The sequence below is a fragment of the Erinaceus europaeus genome, chromosome 2 (assembly GCF_950295315.1).
Source record: "Erinaceus europaeus chromosome 2, mEriEur2.1, whole genome shotgun sequence".
NCBI lineage: Eukaryota > Metazoa > Chordata > Mammalia > Eulipotyphla > Erinaceidae > Erinaceus > Erinaceus europaeus.
In genome coordinates, this window is record NC_080163.1 from 108947693 (window position 1) to 108971209 (window position 23517).

Consider the following 23517-nt stretch of genomic DNA (forward strand, 5'->3'; position numbering starts at 1 on the left):
CTTTAAGAATGTCACCATATTACTAAGTAGCTTTTTACAAGTTTGTAACACTTATTTCGGCAGGATTATTTCCCCCTCAAATAATCTTCTATTAATGTGTTTTCTGAATTTACTATACACAGATGTATGTATTATAGTTTTATCCTTATTAATTTGATGATGAAAATTTTTTATTGGTTATTTAATAATGATTAACAAGATTATAGGATAACAGGGCTACAGTTCCCACCATCAGAGTTCCATATGCCATCCCCTCCATTGGAAGGTTCCTTATTCTTTATCCCTCTGGAAGTGTGGACCAAAATTATGGAGTGCAGAAGGTCTGGCTTCTGTAATTGCTTCTCCACTGGTCATAGACATTGTCAAGTCGATCCATACCCCCAGCCTGCTTCTCTTTCTCTGTAGTGAGATAGAGCTCTGAGGAGGTGAGGTTCCAGGGCACATTGGAGAGGTTGTCTGCCCAGGGAGGTGAGGATGGTGTCATGATAGCATCTGCAACTTGGTGGCTGAAAAGCAGTAAATATATAAAGGAGAATAAATTGTTTAACAATCAGGAACCTAAAGGTAAGAGTAGAGTAGATGGGACTAAGGATCTTCATGTGGGAAGAAGTCTGTTTTAGGTGAACTTCAAGGGGCCTATGACTTGAGTAGCTTTTGTCTGAGCCTGATAGCTGTCATTACAGATGGGCTATAATCTTGTCTGGGAAGATGATATCAGAGCTAGGAATAGGACTAGAGCTGGATCAGGGTAGCTCCCAAATATGAGGAAAATATATAAATACTGCTAACTGTAAATCCTATTGATCTGACTTAGGGCTCATATCTTTTCATATTTAGCACAGGAGCCTGTGTAACCTCTCCATCCCTGTCATTCCGAGCTCACATTCCATGGTCATAGCTAGGAACATCTAGGTTGCACTCATTTCAGAACCATTCTTCCTTGAGAAAAAAAAGTCTGTTGACCCAGCCACCCTTCAGAGAGTGGGGACAGTTTCTACCATTGCTGTTCTACTTTGAGAGCAAGGTCCTGTAGAGGCCCACAAGAGGGCTTCTGATGATGTTTCTGATGGAATTGACTGGTGATGATGGTGAGAGGAACCTGTTGGAAGTCTAGGCCTATCATATCCAAATATTTTCTACTTAGGCCTAGATACTCCTCCTCTCTCACCCCTTATTTCATTTAACTCAATCACTTTAAGTCTGTCCTTGTCAGATCAAGTTAGGACTGTACAAACTGGATAAGGGCAACTCCTAATGATGACCTTTTGGTCACTATGAGGCTACCTCATTATCTGGGGCTCTAGCCAGGGAATCTTCAGATATGACAATAAATTTTTTAAAAATTTGATGATGTTTCTCTTTCATCTTATAATCTAGTGTATTTTTCACATTTGCATTTAATAATGATAATTAATTAATTGTTATTTTGTCCTCTGACCAATTATTATACTAGGTATAAGTATAGCAATGTACATGAACTATAGATTTATTGATTACAAAGGGGGTTTTTGTTACAGATCTTCTTTCAACCTACCCTTGATCTTTTATTTTTGCTTCTTTAGTTATAATTATTTATTTATTTTGGTTCGCTTTTTGCTTTTTGGTTGAGATTTCTTCAGCTCTTTCTAAGCTTAGAAAGGTAAGCTTATGGTGTATTGCACCAAAGTAAAAGACTCTGGGGTGGGTAGCGGGGAGAGTTCAGGTCCTGGAACAGGATGGCAGAGGACCTAGTGGGGGTTGTATTGTTGTATAAAAAAACTGAGAAATGTTATGCATGTATAAACTATTGTATTTACTGGCAACTGTAAAACATCAATCCCCCAATAAAGAAATTAAAAAATATTTTTAAAAAGAAACGTAAGCTTAGAACTTCTCTTACAGGACTTAACTAGTGTAAGAAAACAGTCTCTCTGTTCTTTGAGGGTTTTTTTGTTGTTTTTTTTTTTGCCTCCAGGGTTATTGCATAGCACCTGCACTATGAATCCACTGCTCCTGGAGGCTATTTTTTCCCTTTTGTTGTGTTATTTATCGGTATAGTTGTTGTTGAATAGACAGAGAGAAATCGAGAGAGGAAGGGAAGTCAGGAGGAGAGAAAGATAGACACCTGCAGACCTGCTTCACCGCCTGTGACACGATTCTCCTGCAGGTGGGGATCCGGGGGCTCAAACCGGGATCCTTCTGCCAGTTGTGCTTTGCGCCACGTGCACTTAACCTGCTGCGCTACTGCCCAGCCCCCTGTTCTTTGAATTTTAATACTTCACTATAGTATTTTGTTTAATTCAGCCACGTTGGCTTGATGTTAGCTATGTATTGGGAAATGAAATTGGTCAAATTCTGCAATTCTTCAGATTCTTAGATAAGAAAAATGTCATAGTGACTTTTTATTGAAAAGGATAAATATAGTTACCAATCTATTTCATCCATAAAAAATACTTTTAGTTTGCTCTGTTTAGAAAAACTAATCACATCTTATTTATGGAGTGAATCATTCTTCCTTTCCTTTAAAATTATGTTAGTATTATATCAGTAAACTGTAGTTGGATCTCCCAGTAAAAGACACACTTAACCATTTGCAGAGACCTGGGTTCACACTCTTAGCACCATAGGGAAGGAGCACTTGCACAGGAGAAGTTTTAGAATTGGTAGAGTGATGCTGCAGTGTCTCTGTTTCTTACACACTGTCTGGGGAACCTGCCAACACCCATGTTCAGCAGTGAAGCAATTACAGAAGCCAGACCTTCCACCATCTGCACCCCATAATGACCCTGGGTTCATACTCCCAGAGGGATAAAGAATAGGAAAGCTATCAGGGAAAGGGATGGGATACAGAGTTCTGGTGGTGGGAATTGTGTGGAGTTGTACCCCTCTTATATGGTTTTTGTCAGTGTTTCCTCCTTTTTATAAATAAAAATTAAAAAAATAGTTCAACAGGCACAGAGGAATCATGCAGGTGCACAACTCCAGTGATAACCCTAGTAGCTAAATAAATAGGGATTCATTAGCAGATGTCCCTGTTGGCAGTTCCCCCTTCTGTGTAATGGATATTCTCCTACTGTCTCCTTTCAGTAATAGCCCAGTATTCAGATTTTTAGCTTGTTGCCTTTACTGTCTCCTCTCTCAAATGTTGTGAAATACTAATCTCCATATCCAGTGGATACTTCTCAGCTGTCATCTACTGAAGCTCAGTATTCATCAGTATCAAAAGCAATGCCCATTTTCTTCCCTAGGTTTTAGGAGTATCATCTCTTGGTTCTCTTTTCCCCCCTCTAGTTCTTTTTCCTCCTAATCTCTCCTGTCCATCTTTTTTCTTTGTTCCAACACTTAAGATTAGAGTTTAATGAGTCCTATTTTCTTTCTATGCTTAAACCACAGACTTTAAGGAGCAGCGATTTAATACTCTTCATCTAGCAACACATCTGTTCTTTCTAACTAAGATTAACTTATCCTTTCTCCCAGAAGTCTCCTCTTACATTTCCTATAATACTTGGTGCCTTCATCATCTACCAAATCTCCCAAGGCAGAAACATAGGAGTTGTTCAGTAGAAAGTAGTGAATATTTGGACTCTGGAGCTGGGCTTTGGCAGATCCTTCTCCCACTTAGTAACAAACTGACTGCTTCTCTTCCTCCTGTCCTGGGCCTTTTGAACTTCTGAAATTCCACCTCACCCCTTCTGGCAGACAGTTTATTACTTTTTAAATTTCAGATAGGAAGAGAGATACCACAGCACCTGGAGTAGGTGTGGTGCTAGGGGCTTGAGTCTAGCTCCCAAATCAGTGCTTTTTATTTCAAGTTTTCCTTTTACACTTTTCTAGACACATTGTCTAGCAGCTCCCTAAATAAGAATTCATCGTGAGAAGTAAGCCATTAGCTTACTGAAAAAGATGTCCCTATTCTACCACTTACAGAGTTCTATAAAGTCATTTATTAAGGCACTGTACCCTTGTCATGTGGCTTTCAGCACTGCTGCTAGAGTACAGTCTGTTCTTATTCCTAACCCTGAACTCCTTAATCCTGTAATGTATATAATATACATAATCTTTTTCCCCCCACTCCAGAATCTTTTGAAATACTCATTCTCCATGTGATATGAAATTCCACAGTGATATACCTTGGCAAAAATTTTCTTCATTAATTGTACTAGATATTAAAGAGCCTGATCATCTGGGAAATTTCCTGGTACTGAAGAATAACTTCTCATGTTCTCTTTAGTAAAATGTCTGTTAAATAAATGTTGCATCTACTAAAATAACCATTTGCATTCTTATTTTTTTTATCTGCTGCTTTTGTCTTGCTATTTTCTCACCTTTATCTGTCAACTAACTTTCCTATTGAATGCTTTTATATTTTGTGAGAGATTGAACTTTGAGTGTTACTACTCTGGTGGTTCACTTTTTTTCTAGAAACCTGGTTTTTTAAAATTTTTATTAGTGATTTAATATTGATTTATAAAACTATCAGATAATAGGGATATAGTTCCATACCAACCCTACCACCAGAATGTACTTCGAACCTCAGTAGCCAAAGACTATACCTGTTTCTCCAGAGTCATGTCTCATCTGCTTGTACCATAATGTCTAAGGAATACATTTTTGAGTACAGACTTTGATCTTGGTCTCTCTTCCATCCTGCCCAGTTCATGGAATTTGTCATTCATCAGACTTTTTTGGACCCTGACGTGACCAAGCTGGCTTTTGCGAGTATCCTCTTTTGTAAATACCTGCTTGCATTTTCTTTACTTGCAAAGTCTTTTATGAACCTTCCCTTCATCATTTGTCTTCCAAAAATTTATTGCCATCCCTTGCCTTCCTCCTGTTTCCTTTTATGCTCTTTATCTGGGTTTACATTTGCCCTACTACCCAGGCCCCTCTGGGTTTACACTTTAAAGGGAAATAAAAAAAGTATTTTCTTTTATCTTAATGTGATTTTGGAGTCCCATAAGAATCCCAAAATAAGAAACACTTTATTTTCCATGTTTAAACCGAAAGTTCAAAACCAGTTTATTTAACTTCATCCATGTGAAAGGAAAGTATCAGTTCATGAGTCACCTAAACTTACACAAGCTTTAGAGATCTCATAGTACAAAGTGGATTCAAACAGTGTAGACCATGGTTTGCATCCATGCTCTTTCTGAATGCCCCAAGATATTTACTAAAGAGCAGTTGACTCTTCAGACGTTACCAGGAAAATTACATGCAATTATAGAAGAATATTGAGAAGACCTAAATGATGCACAAAGAAATGCAGCATTTAAGAGTGTGGTGGAAAATCAATGAGATTGAAAAGGCTGTAGTCACATTATTTTGAAAAGCAAGTTAAACAATGGAAAATTCCTCAAGAATAATGTAGCACAAAATAAGTAGTATTTTCACAGTTAATCCTGCTGGCTGTGTAGATGGTGATATCATTCATCTTGGGGGTGAGAGGGGGCTGTATGAGTTCACCTTCCTTCCTGCATCACATATTAGGCAGAATCAAGATGAGAAATTAACCGCTTTAGTGTTAGGAAAAAGAAAACGCCTGATGTCTCTTTGATACATCCCAGACAATTAAGGCAGCCAAGTAGGATGATGCAGTACAGGAAATGACTATGTCAAAGTAGATGAATGAGATTTATTTCTCAGTGTCCAGATAACAAATGGGGCGTGTATATCCCAAGTCACAAATGGAGCCAGTTGGCCTAAGGACAGAATAGTCAAATCCATAGATAAGCATACTTTTATGCAAAGGGCTATATACTGAACATTTTAGGTTTTGCAGACCAGATGATGATCTGTTAGAACTTCTGAAAGTTTAAGCAATTAAATACATTCAGTTATTAAAGGATAGGTGTCTGTACTGTCCGGAGATCAAGACAGGCATTGAATTAGTTGTCAGTATGATGTTAAGATTGCTGTGTTAAGGACTCCAGTTGGATTTTTTCCTCAAGTATGGCAACTTTTGTGACCAGCAAGAAAGCCTCTCTCAAGAAGTGGCAGTCAAGCTGAAACTCAAAGATTAGCTGGATGAAGAGAAGTCAGGTGATGAAGTGTCTATGCAGAGGAAATTGCATTTGTGAAGACAGGAAGGCCTGATGGGGAGGGTGGCAGGAGAGGAGGTTTAGCAGCAGACAAGGCTGGATTTGTGAGGCTTCTATAATCTGGCACACGTGGCTTTGCTCCAGTGAAGCTATGAAATCTATGAGTTTCTACTTTGACTATATTTCTTCCGCTGTTGAAAAGGAAATGCAGTTGAAAAAAACTGCCCAAGACCTATGAGAGAAGCTGGTTTAAGATCGAAACTTCATCAGAGTAGCCAGTATATAACTAATGAAGGTGTACTTTTTTCCAATTCCCTGTTCACAGGAGTTTTTTGAGAACCCAGCTTTTCGCCCTGATGGTTTGAAACTCTACCCAACCCTGGTGATTCGTGGAACTGGACTTTATGAGCTGTGGAAATCAGGAAGGTATAAGAGTTACTCTCCTAGTGACCTGATTGAGTTGGTGGCTCGGATCCTAGCCCTTGTGCCTCCATGGACAAGGGTATACCGTGTGCAAAGGTAATGTGTTATCTCTTAGAATAATTAGTGTCTATTCTGTTTATGGTTTTTTAAAATATTTTATTTATGTATTCCCTTTTGTTGTCCTTGTTAGTTTTTTATTGTTTTAGTTATTATTGTCATCGCTATTGGATAGGACAGAGAGAAATGGAGAGGGGAGGGGATGACAGAGGAGGAGAGAAAGATAGACACCTGCAGACCTGCTTCACCACCTGTGAAGCGACTCCCCTGCAGGTGGGGAGCCAGGGGCTCAAACCGGCATCCATACGCCGGTCCTTGGCGATTTGCGCCATGTGCGCTTAACCCGCTATGCTGCCACACGACTCCCTCTGTTTATAGTTTCTAATGAGAATAGTCTAATTTCATACTGAAGGGTATGGATTATTTTCTATTAAAACTGGGGCAGTTAGAATGCTATATATAAATCAAGAAGAATGAAAATGTTAAGACATGTCCAGGCCACTTAGCTGTATCCACCTGTTCATTCCTTTTGTGAACCAAGAGAGAGTTGAGATGGTTAAAGGTGTCCTACTCTTTTCCAGGAGTTTGCAGCCTAGATCAGGATTTTGTCTTCAGGTCTGCTTCATTCTAGACACAGTAGTGAGTATGGAAAAGGAAGTGTTGACACTGGCATCCCTGTTCTGGAGTCTCTGAAAAAGAAAGGAGCAGCAGCAACAATATTCTTTATAGATATTGACATAAATATAGAGTAAGAACTGGTATATTCCTGATAATCTGAAGGAAATTTTTGTTTGTTTATTTATTTATTTTCTTCATTTCAAGAGCACTGCTCAGCCCTGGTTTATGGTGATATGGAGATTAAATTTAGGATTGGAAGCCTCAGGTTTGGAAGTCTTCTGCATAACCACAATTCTATCTTCCTCTTAACTGTGTCCTTCCTGAGAGGAAAACTAATATTTCATTTGCAATCATGAGCCTTTCTGCTTTTTTTTTTCTTTTTAACTTTGAGGCTATCTTGGAAACATTAATATAATAGAACACCAAAGGGGGGAAAATGTTATAGGTAGCATTAACATAGACAAAAGAAAGTGATTGTTTGCACTTAACTGAAGAAAAATTACAGAATTGGGGCCAGCGGTGGCACAACTGGTTAAGTGCATACATTACTGTGCACAAGGATGCAGGTTCAAGCCTCTGGTCCCTACCTGCAGGGGGAAAACTTCATGAATGGTGAAGTAGGGCTGCAGGTGTGTCTCTGTCTCTTTCCCTGTCAATCGCTCCCTCCCTTCTCAATTTCTCTCTGTCTCTAGTACTTAAATTTTTTAAAATAAATAAATAAATGTTAAAAAATGAAAAATTATAGAAGCCATAATGATAACAGAATCATGTCTATATCTGCTGATGATGAAGGCACACTTCCACCACCCTGCCCCAAATTGCCCAAGTTTCAGCATTACAAGATTACTAGCTAGTATGTGTACAATCAGCCACTATGACCAAGACATCACTAAGGCAAAACCTGTATTACTAATGATAGAAAGCAATGACTACTGACAAAGTAGTACAAAGTACTACAGTCACAAGTATCAACTAAAGGAAAATTACCTGGGATATGAGACAATAGATTTGCTTAAAGGTCAAAAAAACATTTATATCATACTTCTGCGACAGGTGTTTATTTATTTATTTATAAAAAGGAAACACTGACAAAAACCATAGGGTAAACAGCTTTGATTTCTAACCTTTTAAAATGACAGCCCAACCCAAGGATCCATTAATAAACTGCCTAGATTATCTCTATTTTTAAAAATGTAAGCCAACGTATTACTAAGGAATTATCGAATAGACAATAGAACATTGAACTGTTAAAATTGTTTTATGTTCTCCATCATTCTTTCCCCCCAACCCTTCTGGGACAGTGTGAAACCCACTAGGAGGGGCTCCTCAATGCAAGCTTCCACAGGAAGAAGCAGGAGACTGGAAGTTCAGAACAGGGGCTGCAAGAAGACATTCTTGTGGAGACGACAGCAGTGTGATGCAGCCTAAATGGGTGCAGAGAGTCCTCTTGAAGGAGGTAGCCAGGCTCTGGATGTCTGAGCTGAGTGGAGCAGGAGGAAGTTCACCTAAGGAACCAGGGAAGAGGATAGCAAAAATTGGTTCCTTGCAGGGGGTTGACCTAATAAGATATATTAAAGATAATGGGAGTTAGATTTTCCGTTATCTGAAAAGGGATGGCCTAATAAGTAGCTAAATTATGGAAAATGGGAGCTAGGTTTTCTGTTATCTGAAAAACGATAACTTAATAATAGACATATTATGGATAATGGGACTTAGGGTTTAGTGGTTTTTTTTTTTTTTAGTTCTGTTTTGAAGGAAACTTAGAGACCTGTAGGTAAGTGTAGCACTGGTTTCGCTTGTATCTTTTTTGTCATAATGGCATTATTGAGACATAGGTGATACTGAGATTAATCCCTGGGTTATTAACTTGTAATTTCTTGCTTATATAAGAGCTTATTTTAGTTGTAGGATGTACTTAAAGTATCTGGAGTTGTTGAGACATTTTGTTTTCAGTTCACTTTTATGTAGTTTGAGGAAAATTAACTTTTGTACCACACTTGGGCTTTTTTTTTTTAACTTTGAAGCTATTTTAGAAACATTAATACAATAGAATACCAAGGGGGGGAATGGTATAGGTAGCATTAACATAGACAAAAGAAAGTGATCATTTGCACTTAACTGACTTGGATAACCAGGTAACAAGATACCAACAGCATGGAAAGCAGCTATCACTTGTGTTGGTTCCAGTGTGTTGATGATAGTGTGTTGTGACTGAACTGGCTTTATACTATGATTGGGGGTTGCACTTCCGTGAAAACTATCAGGGAGCTTTAGGAACAGGATTTACTGTTTATAGGCCTTGGTGAGTACACAGCATGTACTAGAGGCAAAATAGGCACATAGAGACAGGGAGAGAGGGATCCTAGGGTCTCTGATTTTAGTAGAGTCCTCAGTAGAGTGTTCAGGGTTTGTAGGATTTGTTTTTTATTGACTAGTTTTAAAACACAAGAGTAGAAATTGGAGGAAGGGAGAGTGGAATATGTCTTTATTTTGGTTACTGCCAGAATTTCACAGCTGTAGGCCAAGATATATTACCTGTTTTATATATATATATATATTTTTTTTAAGTTAGCGATTTCATGTTGATTTACAAAAATTATAAGATAATGGAGGCATAATCTCATCCCATTCTCACCCCCAGACATCTGTGTCCCCATTCCCTCAATTGGAAACTGCAGTAGTTCTCCCAAGGTTGCAGATCTGGATTGACTGTATGTCTATAACTATCTGTCTGTCTGTATATTTTTTTTTTGGGGGGGTCTATCTTTTTCAGATATACACACAGAGAGGGTTAGAGTAAAAGACACCACAGCAACAAAGCTTCCCCTAGTGAGGTGGGAGTTGGACTAGAACATGGTTTGTACACTTGGCAACGCAAGTATCGTGTGGGGTGTCTTAAGCTGTCTATCAAGTTACTCAGAGCTTTATGAAGATAAGGGCTGTTAGTTCTGTATCTGGTTGTTTAGCTAGTAGCTGTGTCCAATCAATAGCTGGCATACTAATACTTTGGAAATGGATACTTCCATAATCAAGCACTTATATGCACTTAACTATCAAAAAAGTTCAATGTCAGGAACCTATGCTCATGGCAGCTAGAACTCAGTAAAGATACTCCTCAACAACAGAGAATGGTGATAGATGTCATAGACTGAGTAGAAATTTCACACCTGTGGAACCATAGTTTTCTCACCAAAAGTGACAAGGCACAGAACTCTTGGGTAGTCAAATGAAGAATCTGCATACTCCCCTTTTATTTTCAGTTTGGTTTCTCACTGCTGTAAGCAGTAAGTCAGAAGCAGCAGAGACATTGCTATGACATTAAAAACTTGATAGACTTTATGAAATGTGACTGCAAGACATTATATTGGCCTACCTCCAGCTGGATAAATGCGGACATTAGGAAAGCAAAGAGCAGGAAATACAATATAATCTCCATAGGGAAAGTGTAAAGGGATCATGGCAAGAACAGTTGAGATTATGTATATTATGTCACTGAAAGACTGTATGACTAGGAAAGCACGGTAGCAATATGAGATTCATTAAAAGAAGTTTCTCCTTGGGCGATCAGCCAGTAGAAGAGTCCAGCCAGCTTGAATCCCAGGGGACCAGGCTTTTAGTTACTTTTGTCAGTAACTCATCCACAGGATTTATGCAAGGCAGTTCATCCAGGCAACTCAAAGCTGAAGATTTCTTTTTTTTTTAATCTTTTTAAATAATGGTTTACAGGACAATTGTTGTCACACAGTTATAATTTCTTTTTTATATTTATTTACTCCTTTTTGTTGTCCTTGTTGTTTTATTGTTGTAGTTATTATTGGTGTCATTGTTGTTGTTGGATAGGACAGAGAGAAATGGAGAGCGGAGGGGAAGACAGAGGTGGGGAGAAAGATAGACACCTGCAGACCTGCTTCACCACCTGTGAAGCGACTCCCCTGCAGGTGGGGAGCCAGAGGCTCAAACCAGTATCCTTACACCGGTCCTTGCGCTTTGCACCACGTGCGCTTAACCCGCTGCGCTCCTGCCAGACTCCCAAAGCTGAAGATTTATAACACCTTTTACTTCATAAATGTATAATAAATTAGAACTTAAAATTTTAAAGCCAGATGTGCTGTCTCTTTAAAAAAGTGAGGTATGTAATGTCCTCAGTGAGTCTGAGGACAGTTGGTTTTGAATAGCGATGACTCAGTTCCTAACACAGTAAATGCCTTTGGTGGAGAGAGTCATCTGGAATCTGGCAGTGACACGTCAGAGTCTCATGCTTTGGTACTAATAATGTACGCAACTTAAAAATGTGATTATTTTCTGGGTTTTTTTTTTTTGTATGTTTGTTTTCAGTATAGTATAAAGATTTAAATCTTTGTGATCTATTCCATTTTTATGCTTTTTAATATAGCTATGATAGTGTTCCACAAGTTTCCATGAGAATTTATTCTGTTTTTTTATGAAGCTTACTATGGATTAATTTTTAGCACAATATCTTTTTCTGTAAGCATGGGTAGAATTTCTTTAAATAGACTGTGTTGCTTCAGGTTTTGCATTCGGTATTACTAACCTGTTTATTACCAAGGCTACCTGCATAGGAATTCATTCAAGATGATTATGTTTTGCAACTTTTTTTATGTGCTATTATTTATGTATCATCTTTGAACATACAGCACAAAACTAATTTATTTCTTTTATTGAGATTTTTTTCTTAGTGATTTAATAATGATTGATAAGATTGTGCGAGTAAGAGGGGTACAGTTCCACACAATCTTCACCACCAGAGTTCCATATCCCCTCCCCTCCATTAGAAACATCCCTATTCTGGGGCCAGGTGATGGTGCACCTGGTTAAGTGCGCACATTACAGTGCACAAAGACACAAGTTCAAGCCCCCAGTCTCCACCTGCAGGGGTAAAGAAAGCTTCATGAGTGGTGAAGTAGGGCTGCAGGTATCTCTCTGACTCTCTCCTCTATCTCCCCCTTCCTCTTGAGTAGGTGTCTATCTCTCCCCTTTTCTGTCTTCCCTTTCCTTCTAAATTTCTCTCTGTCCTATCAAATAAAATAGGAAAAAATGGCTATTAAGAGTAGTGGATTTGTAGTGCCAGCACTGAGCCCCAGCAATAACGCTGGAGGCAAAAAAAAAAAAAGATATAAAGCATGCCGGGCTAGCTTCGCAGGCAGGAGACAGACGACCAGGGACTCATGGCTGAGCTGGGAAGCAGTATCTGTTTATTCATATGGAACACAGCACAATCTAAGTTATCTCTAATCACAATCCTGTCCTTATATATACTCGCCAAGTAGGGTGGAAACAGGATGTGACATAAAGGACTGGTGGAAATCAGGGTGTACTAGGGGAGGGGGCGGAGCAAAAAGACATCGTGAACCAGTGGGGATTAAGCCAGTGCCCTGCAGGCCTGGCGGTGCTTAGTTAACAGTGGTTATGTAAATAGAATACAGAGTTAAGCAGGGGGGATTAAACCAATGAAACAGAAGGGGTTTTAGAAGCAGAATTAGAAGCATACCAACAAAAGCAGAACAAATTGTATAATTAGGAGCCTAAAAGTAATATATGCTATATTACCTGCTATATTCGCACGTAGGTGAGATTTGGGGTCTTCGTGTTGGAAGTAGCTTGTTATCCGGTTATAGATTAGGCTTTTGCAGTGAAGGTATGATGTATTTCTACTATGTCCCATCACTCATTGCTCCCAGTAAATTATTTCTTTTATTATTATTATTTTATTATTACTTTACACCTTCTTCCAAGAGCTTATAGAATAGTACTATCCAGAGCTTATATTTTCTTATTTACCGGTTGTGTGGAACAAAGTATTTTCTCTGTAAAGCTAACTGACTTGCTTATTTTCTCTTTTTCTTTCCTTTCCAGCCCTCCTTCTCTCCCTCATCAGTCGGGCTTCAATGCTCTAGAATAACTTTTTAGGTAGAAACAGGCAAAGAGGCAGAAAGGGTAAAAGAGACCATAGCACCAAAGCTTCCTCCAGTGAGTGGGGTCCAGGCTTGAGCCTGGATCACACATAGAGCAAAGCGGGGCACTAGTCAAATGAGCTATTTTGCCTACTTCAAAGTCACTTTCAATATGTGTAGTAATAACATTTTATACTGTTTTCTAAAACTGTCTTTGTATTATTGAGGAATACTTCTTTACACAGCAGTATGTTTTCTTATTTGCATTCTAGTTCTCATTGAAGATCTTAGGATAATCTTCATACTTAGAATTTGAATGGCAGCATAGTAGTCTAGCATTTTAATTTGTATTACTCAGTAAACTGAACCCTAACATTGTACAGGTTTATTGACTTGTTTTACAACAACCCTGCTCTCCACATACATGAAATTGGTTACTTCTGTTGGAAGTTATCTGTTAGGATGGTATAATCTAGAAGTACTACTTATTATAAAGGACCATGATGAGCATTATTATTAATAACAGTATGCTTCTTAGAGCAAGGGAGATAGCATAATGGTTATGCAAAAGACTGTCATGTTTGAGCCTCTGAGGTTGTCCCAGTTTCAATCCCTCTCATATGCCAAAGATGAGTAGTACTTTGGGGGGATGGGATATATATATGACAACGCAGTAAGTGTAGTTTGTTACTTTGAACTCACACTAAAGAAAAAATATATGTCTGTTCTGAACCTGCAGAAAAACCTGACCTGCCTATATAATTTTGCAGACAGGTATCAAAAGGGAAGATCAGGGAAGGAAACTAGGAGAAAGAATAAGCAATCCAAGTTAAAAGGACAATATTTTACACATTTTTTAATACTTTTATTGATCTCTTATTCTCACTTGGCCATTTTCTTACCACTCTTTCATTTCTTAACTAATTTACACTTTGATTTTTATGGCAATTGATTCAGTAACATCTTCCTGGCTGTTTTTTATGAAGCAACATCCTGTAGATGATGCTATACTGCAGCCCCAAAGGGTGCAGTCAGTGCTCAGATGCACAACTCTGTGCAGACACACAGTGGAACCCCATTAAACTGCTGCAGCCCGCAGGCTATCTGACAGCTGTCTGCCTTGATGTGATATTTAAATCACTATGAAGCTTTAAAATAGGAATACCACTTTGCAACCAAAACATACTTCTGAAGCATGAGAAATTTTAGACGAGTTCCAGATATCACTTTAAAAGGCTTTTAATGACCAGATTTCAATATTAACACCCAAAAGCTTGAAATTTTACCTGTTGAAATGGAAAACTGAACAGTATTGAATGTGGTCTCTCTGCAAACCAAGAAAGTGAAACTAATTGTGGTAAACCTAAAAAATAACTTAACTTAGACCTAAATGACTATAACTGTTTGAAATTCCAGACTACTGTAGGTCACTTTGCACATACATAGAAGATGCTTAGCATATATGTTCTGTGTGATTTCCTTGTCAGTGAAAAGATATTATTGAACATGAGGATTGCCACTGTTTTTTTTGTTAAGATTTTATTTATCTATTAATGAGAAACATAGGAGGAGAGAGAGATCCAGACATCACTCTGATAGATGTACTGCAGGGGATTGAATTTGGGACCTTACGCTTGAGAGTCTGATGCTTTATCCACTGTGCCATCTCCTGGACCACAGGATTGCCACTTTTTAAAGAAATAATTTTATTGGAGTGGGAGGATTAATGGTTTTCAGTATAGTTGTTCACACATGGGTAAAATTTCTCATCTCACTGTGATAGGTGCCTGACAAAACCTCCCACATCCAACCAAGGTCCTTTTTCACCATCATAACAAGGACCTCAAAGTTCCCCACATACCACCCCCATTTCACCCCTCTTATCAAAAAGTAGGTGACCATAGATGTGTGTGTGTGGGAAATATATATGTATGTCACACACTTTAAATTCCCTGGTATATTATTGTCTTTATGGAAACTGCTGGCTTCTAGAGCCTAATGAATATTGCCTATAGCTTTTACTGCTAATTGATTGGCTTTGTAGCTTCAGACTGAGAAATATATTAGAAACGAATGTATTAGCTAATGTATTTATCATTTGGAGTGATAAGTGAAAAAAGAAGGAAAAGAGACTTAAGTTGATTCAAAGGGAAAAATACAAAGAAAAGATAGCAGGCATGTTCAAGTGTTTTCTTCTAGTCAACCAGTAAACAAAACAAATCAGAGACTTGTCTTTGAGTAGGAAGAACTTGTATTAAGTATATTCTTTCGTTTTTCCTATTTTTTATCTTTAGATGTTGATGTTTGGCTAGAAGAGGATATTAGGGCTATTTGTAGCTTTAGCTTTTGATTAAAGTTTCCTTGATGGTATGGTACTTTATAATAATGTCAGAAAATAAATTTAATCTATCTTACATAGGCAAAATGTTATTTTTCTTATAAAATTTACAGTGGTATAATTTCATACCACAGAAGTTCTATATTTTTCTTTTCATTTATTTATTTATTTACTGGATAGAGACAGCCAGAAATTGAGAAGGAAGGGGGTGATAGAGAGGGAGAGAGACAGAGAGACACCTGCAGCACTGCATCACCACTCGCACAGCTTTCCTCCTGCAGGAGGGGGGACTAGGGGCTCAAACCTGGATCCTTGCATTATGTAGTGTGTGCCCAATCAGGTGTGCCACCACCCAGCCCCAGTTCTGTTTTTTTTCTACTTGCAGAATTACTTCTGATTTTGATTCTTGAATAGAGGAAATCTGTTTTGCTCAGAAGTGTTAACTAAGCCAGGTTCTTGCACTTCCAGGCTACTTGTGATTCGACAATTGTACTGGAAAGCGTTTGTGAACTGTAAAACAACACACTAGAAGTAATTGTTACTTTTCCTCTTTAATCTTTTTTAAACAAACCAGTTTTATTTTATTTAGTACAATGTTTCCTCACTGATTGTTACTGGACATTTATTTTGTACTTTTACTGCTGGTTGTTTCACAGAATGGTGGGTGAAAATCATAGTTTTATACATAGGGAAACTGAAGGACAGAGAGCTCTTGATTCCTCATTAGAATATTCAGCTCTATTGTCTCGGGGCTACTTTTTAGGATTCTTTTGCTTTTGTTTGCTTCCTTTTTTTAAAAAAAAAATTATTTCCTTTTCACTGTAGAGAATGAGCTCTATTATGCAGTAACTGGTATTTTTCTCCTGCAGAGATATTCCAATGCCCTTAGTCACCTCAGGAGTTGAGCATGGAAACTTGAGAGAGTTGGCATTTGCAAGAATGAAAGACCTTGGAATACAGGTAAGATCTTGACTGTAAGTGTTAATATCATAGTAATGTGAAACACAAAAATCTTTGTGCTGTCACACAGGCTTGAACAGGAAGCTGCCATACATTGAAGACATTCTTGCTGCACAAGAAGTTGCAAGGACTACCTCCAGTCCTAAATATATTCTGCTTTCTGTTTTCTCCTAACCAAGGTTTAGCGGTGGTGGTTTGTTCCACTTACTCAGGTTGCCCGCTATGCAGCTATGATCAATTCCTTTTAAAAATGAAGTTTTCTTTGGAAATACCAGGTGTTTGGGTTTGGTGGTGGTGGTGGTGGTGGTGGTGGTGGTGGTTGTTTTGCTTGCTTGCTTTGTGGAGACAGCACAGCAGCAGAATTGTTTCCCCCAGTGCCTTAGCACCTTCCATATAGTGCCCAGATTTGAACATGGGCAGTTCACTTGGCGAGGCATGTGCAGTACCCAATGAAATCTCTTCAGCCTCAGGTGTTTTACTTGACTAGTGCTTATAGAAGAATACAAGCACATGGCATTTGAAGAAATAAGCATCAGTGCATGAAATAATGGTCAAGCAATGCTGTTGTCTACATACACCAACCTCCCTCAGTTCACTACTCATCCCATGTCCATTTAGTCACTTGTTTATTACACAGATATTTACTAAGCACCTTCTCCTCTGACCCTGGAAGTACAGAGATCCCTGCAGTCTGCAATATGTCAGTCTCTACAGATGATTCTGAAATGACACAAGTTTGAAACTCAACTGTTGGGAATCCACTTGGTAGAGTCAGTGACTGATTCTCAGTGTCTAGGATAAGCCAGCAATGTTCTTTTGCACCCAGCATATGTGGACCACACTTGAGAAATAACTGTTGTGAGGACTGCAAATTGTGTGAGTGGATATGCCAAGACATTTTGTTCATTTAGTCAAATTATTGTGGAGAAAACTTTTCTGAAGATTGTCCAGAAAAGGGTTTGTGAGCACTTTGGTTTATCCTACCTCTCTCTCTATATATATATATATATTAACAATTCTAAGTTCTAGAACATGGATTTAGAGTAATTGCATGAGTTTTTATACCTGCTCTGTTTCCCTGGCTCCAGCTGTCCTTGTTCCTCTGAAAATTCCACTGTTGAAGTGACTGACAGATTATCCTGATAACCCCACTGTCCAGATGTGGTCTTTAACCAGATACCCCTCATAAACCTGAACTGACCTCCCTTAGAGTAAACTGAGCTTGAGTCCAAAGACTGAAGGTGAGAAGGATCTAGTTCATAGTCAGGATCTTTACCAGAAAATAAACACATGAATCTCTGCCTTACAAAAATCATACCCCTTTTCCCCCCAGAAGGAAAAAGAAGCAGATAAGTTCTCATTAAGAACATATAGGGGCTGGATGGTGGGCGCACCTGGTTGAGCACACACATTATAGAGCACAAGGACCTGGGTTCAAGCCCCCAGTCCCACCTTCAGGGAGACAGCTTTACGAGTGATAAAACAAGTTTCAGGTGTCTCTCCTTCTCTCTCCCTCTCTACCTACCCCTTCCCTCTTGATTTCTGGCTCTCTCTATCCAATAAGTAAATTATTTTTATACTAACATACTAACTAGTACAGTTAGAGTCAGGATATTATATAGAGCTGCAAAGTTAAATGACAACATTCAGATGTGATTTATGATTCTTGTTTTCTATACTTTCTTTTCAGCTACCAAGATTATTGATGGGGTTCTACATCTGCAAAATTCTACATGTCCTGGCAGACTTTTTTTTTTTTTAAAGAGAGAGAAAGAGACAGAGAAGAGAGATTATGTCATCCCCCCAGTACTCATGAAACTTCCCCTTTGCATGGTGCTCCCCTGGTGTGGCCAGGGACTCGAACCTGGCTCTTTATGAATAGTAAACTGTACACTTTACCAGATGAGCCATCTCCTGGCCTCCACAACTTTTTTGAGTTATGGAATCTACCTCAGCAAAGCATTTTTATGTGGGTCAGTTACTGAGACATGTAAATAGTCTTGCTTTTGTAGGGATGAATAAAAAGCCTATTTTCTGTTGAAATTCTATATGTGTATGGTGGTTATTGGTACATATACTATGCTTGTGTGGCATCATCAGATTTCCTAAGATGATACTTTCTCATTTGTGGAAAAGGTTAGAATTGTAAGAAAACTTTTGTTATTTGTTCTATGGGGAAACATATCATTGACTGTCGTAGAAGTTTTATAATGATAAATATAAAGCTGTGTATCAGCTAGCATACTGACTGTGGAAAGGAAATAAGAGTTACATATCATGACTGGGTCCCAAAGAGTAGGTTTTGCATCCACATCAACTAGAGATGTGATTATGATTCAAATTGATAATCAATAGCTCTCCCTGCCTGCCTTGCCTGACTTCCCCCGCTTCCTTCCCTCCCTCCCATCTTTTCTTCCACAGTGTCCTTCTCTGCAGAAATCAGTAGTCTTCAATAGTAGATGTGTTTTTGATGTTTATAAAATGATACCAATAAGCAATATTAAACATCTTGACTACCTTAATCAGTGAAGATTTTTTTAAAATGAGGAAGTTCCCTCTTACTCTTCTGTATACACAGTTTTGGATTCTACATATGTAGTTATTTTTCCCTGGATAAAGCCATGTTCAGATTTTATGACTTACATTCATTAACACTGATTATCTTATATTCATCTCCTTCAAACCCTAAACTTTCTTTAAAAATAACACTTTACTGACTTAATATATTTCCATTCTGTCTTTGGCTATCAGATTTATTAAAGATGACTTCATATTTTTATTACTACTTTATTGGGGTGGGGTTAATGATTTGAAGCAAATACAGTTGTTGATACATGGGTAAAAGTCCTCAGTTTTCTGCAAAAACACTTTCACCTACAGGCTAGGTCCTCTTCCACCATCATGCACCAGAACCTCAAATTGCCCTCCCCCTCCCCAGTATCCTTTGCTTTGGTGCAGTATACCAAACCCAACCCAAATTCTACATGTGTTTCCCCTTCTGTTCTTGTCAACTCCTGTCCATGAGTGTGTTCATATCATATTCATCCTTGCTTTTGGGCTTATCTCTTGTAACGTGATTCCTTCAAGCTCCATCAAGATGAGTAGTAGTCTATTATGTATATGTACCCCAGCTTTCAGCCACTCATCTGTTGTTGGACACCTGGGTTGCTTACAGGTTTTGGCTACTACAAGTTGTGTTGCTTTCAGCATGAGTATACAGAGATCTTTTTTGATAGGTATATTTGGTTCCTGAGGCTATATCCCCAGGAGAGGAATTACAGGGTCATAGGGTAGATCCATTTCAAACCTCCTGAGAGTTCTCCAGACTGTTTTCTGCAGAGGTTGAACAATTCACATTCCCACCAGCAGTGCAAAAGGGTTACTTTATTTCTCTACATTTGTTGTTACTATCTTTTCTGATATATGACATTCTCACAGCGGTTGTCATTCTTTTAATTATTTCATTTCAAGGTAGATCCAAACTTAATTTTGAGTGTAGTATTTTATATTTGCCTTCCTCTCCAATGTTTACTTAATTATTCATTTTACTTTGGCAGTGTCGAGATGTGAGAACCAGAGAGGTTGGAATCCAAGAAATTCACCACAAAGTACGACCATACCAGGTTAGTGTCTTTATTTCTTAGAGAAATTCGCTTCTATTGTTAAATCTATTTTAAGCCTAGAACTCCCTTTTTCTTATCAATCGACCAGGTCATAGGAGTCATGAGAAAAACTAAGAACAAAGAGAAATTGAGTATCAGATACAGTTGTTAAACCAATAAAGCCAAATGTGAGAACTGCAAAGTTTTACAAGAGCCAGGCTAGGAAAACCAATTCTGAACTTCGTTCTTGACCTGCTTGTACCGAACTATTCTCTAATCTGCACCACCCAGTACAGTGTCAGCCAATAGTGACTGGCTACTGAGCACATAAAATGTAACTAGTAACCTCTGTACAAATGGACTTTTTATTTCTTTGTAAGTAACTCAAATATAGCCACTTGTAAGTGGTGGCTTCCTTTAGGTAAAACTGGGTATGCTCTGGTTATCTCTTTGGGTATGCTGGTTATCTCTTTGGGTAAAACTGGGTATGCTCTGGTTATCTGTTCATCAGTATAGAACTTTGTCAAAATGTAAACTTAATGCCTAAAGGCATTTATTATTTGCAATAAATACTTCCCTATACATTTATAATGCATTAAAATGTAAAATGCTGAAATTTGTGTGTGTGTGTGTGTGTGCATGCAATTTAGTGTTCTTGTGGGAATCCCATTTAAGAAAGGTCAGGAGGAATTATGTCTCCATTGACATTTCTATTCTCAGGATTACTTTTTTAGTATTACTTGTCACATTTGGGACCTCTTGAGAGAAAAATAGATCCATGAACAATTAACCATTTTGCCAAATTCTTATGTAATCCAGTTATTTAACAAACATTAAGTTGAAATGGAATATAAGCATTAAGGGGGGAAAAAAAGGAGTATAAGCATTAGTCTGATTGCTTACCCGTGATACAATCTGTTCATTTACAAAATGTATCTGAGTATGACTAAGCCTACAGAGGTTGGTTTCTCTGGATATGCATAGTGTTACATACTGTTGGTATTTAGATAAAATACAAGGGCGATTTGAACAATGAGCTAAGAGTACAAGCCTGTGTAGATTGCTACCACAAAAGCTACGTGATTGAATTTTCCCTCATGTTGTTGTCCTGCAACTAGGCATCATATTTTAGGATGCTGTGGAATATTATTACTTTCCCTAAATCCCATCAAGAACCAACTGTCCATCAGCCCATTTTCTCCCCAAAGCAGGTTTTAGTGAATAAGGAAAGAACTGGGGAAAAAAAATGAAATCATTGAGTCATTGGGTTCAGCAGTGTCCCAGAAAGCTGCATGGGCAACATAATTTGGTAGATTCTTCAGAGAGGATCAAATATTTAAATACACTGGCTACGGTTACTGATCAGATCTGTGTAAGAATCTCAAGGTTAATGAATTTCAAGTATTTATGGAATTGCAAAATTACTTTCCTTCTATAATCTATGAAGAAGGCATGATCTCTAATCAGTGATTTGAGAGTATACAAGTGAAAGGAAAAAAAATCATGATTACTCATTCTTTATACCTCAGTATAGGTAGGTATTAGCCTTAATAAATACATGTAATTGTAAAGATAAACTTTGCTGTATAATTTGTCTTAATTGTTGTGTTTTTATGAAACAGGTTGAGTTGGTAAGGAGAGATTATGTTGGAAATGGTGGCTGGGAAACATTCTTGTCGTATGAAGACCCAGATCAAGACATTTTGATCGGCCTCCTACGATTACGAAAGTGTTCTGAAGAAACATTTCGTTACGAGTTGGTTGGAGGTGTTTCCATCGTCCGAGAGCTTCATGTGTATGGCAGTGTTGTCCCTGTGAGCAGTCGGGATCCTACCAAATTTCAGCATCAGGTATCCTGTATTTCATTTCTCTTGTGCATATGATTTTTAATTTTATTAGAGACTTAATATTGATTTACAAAATTATGAGATAACAGGTATAATTTCGCACCATTCTCACCACCAGAGTTCTGTATCCCTGTTCTCTCTGTTGAAAGCCACTGTAGTTCTCCCAAGGTCACAGACAGAGGTTGACTATTATTTCTGTAACTATCTATTTGCCCTTATTTCCCCCCCCCCCCATAGTCTCCTCTTCCTTTCTAAGTCACAGTGACACTTATTACTATATCCAAGTGTCCCTCTCTTTTTCCTCCTCTCTCTCTGGGTCCTGATGGAGTTAGAGTTCAGAGCCCTCTGTTCATCTTCCCCCTACCATTTCTCCCCCTCTCAGAGTATGGACCAAAATTCTTTTGGGGGTTCAGAAGATGAATTCCAGGCTTTTGTAATTGCTTCTCCCTTAGGAATGTCTGTTGGCAGGTTGATCCATATCCCCAGACTGTTCCTGTCTTTCCCTAGTGGGGTAGACACTGGAAGGCGTGAGGTTCTGACTTGAGCATACGATTTAAGAAAGCATCCAAAGGAGGAAAAGAGGAGAATTGGGGGGTTAGAGGCCAGAGGAAGAAAATGACTTATAACATTAGACAAACCAGTATTTTACAGAGATTTTTCTTTCTCTGTAAATATTCTGGATAAGAGGGCAGGGGTGGGGTGGGGAGGAAGTAGAGACAAATTGAGAATCAAGTGGACATTATTAGAATAAATCATGAAGTTGCTGTCTTTTTAAAGTCAGAAATAGTCTATTGCTGGCAGTTTTGTATGATTCAGCTATTGTGGAATCAGAAAAGATGATAATGCAAAAGCACTCTTAAAATATAGCTTATGAAATGCTATAATAATATACAACTATCATCCTTTATATACATATATAGTGGAATGTTATTACAATCTTACTCTGCCCCCCAAAACCCTAGTTAACACACTTTTTTTTTGTTGTTGTTGTAAAAATCACCATTGGTAGTTATGGGGTAAAATGGGTGATAATACCTGGCCTTAAGTCTTTTCTTTTTCTTTCTTTTCTTAGCTTTTTTTTTTTTTTAACTTTATTTATTTTACGGAGAGAACTTGAGAAGTAGGGAAAGAAGAGACAGAGAGATACCTGCAACACTGCTTCACTGCTTATGAAGCTTTCCCCCATAGATCCTTGTGCAGGCCCTAAAAATTTTATACTTTAAAAATTATTTATGGGGGTCCGGTGGTGGTACACCTGGTTGCATGCATGTATTACAATGTGCAAGGACCCAGGTTCAAGCCCCTGGTCCCCACCTGCAGGGGGAAAGCTTTACTAGTGGTAAAGCAGGGCTGCACGTGTCTCTCTCCCTCTCTATCACTCCCCTCCCTCTTGATTTCTGGCTGTCTCTATCCAACAAATAAAAATAAAAAAGTATTTACTTATTTATATATGTATTGGATAGAGACAGAAATTAAGAGGGATGGGGCACATTGGGAGGGGGAGAGAGAGAGAGAGACACCTGCAGCCCTGCTTCACCTTTTGTGACACATACCCCCCTCAGGTGGGGAGTTGGAAATTGAACCTGTGTTCTTGTGCACTATAACATGTGCACTCAACCAGTTGTGCCACCACCCAGTCCTCAACTCTTAGGGGGAAAGAAAAAGTCTTTTAGAAATTGGAGGGGGGGGGGGTGACTTACAACAAAAAGTGTTCAATTATCCATACTTCCATTATCTGGAAAT

General features: G+C 38.4%; 1 protein-coding gene across 2 annotated transcripts in view; it reads left to right on the forward strand.

The window, feature by feature from the left end:
• The window catches only part of ELP3 (elongator acetyltransferase complex subunit 3), an 83136-nt gene that overhangs the window by 35695 nt on the left and 23924 nt on the right, over positions 1 to 23517 (forward strand). For both annotated transcript variants that reach the window (XM_007517250.3, XM_060184887.1), the window contains exons 10-13: positions 6343 to 6536; positions 16235 to 16325; positions 19883 to 19948; positions 21550 to 21777. In XM_007517250.3, coding sequence (XP_007517312.1) covers positions 6343 to 6536; positions 16235 to 16325; positions 19883 to 19948; positions 21550 to 21777 — 579 coding nt within the window. The remainder of the gene's footprint in view (positions 1 to 6342; positions 6537 to 16234; positions 16326 to 19882; positions 19949 to 21549; positions 21778 to 23517) is intronic.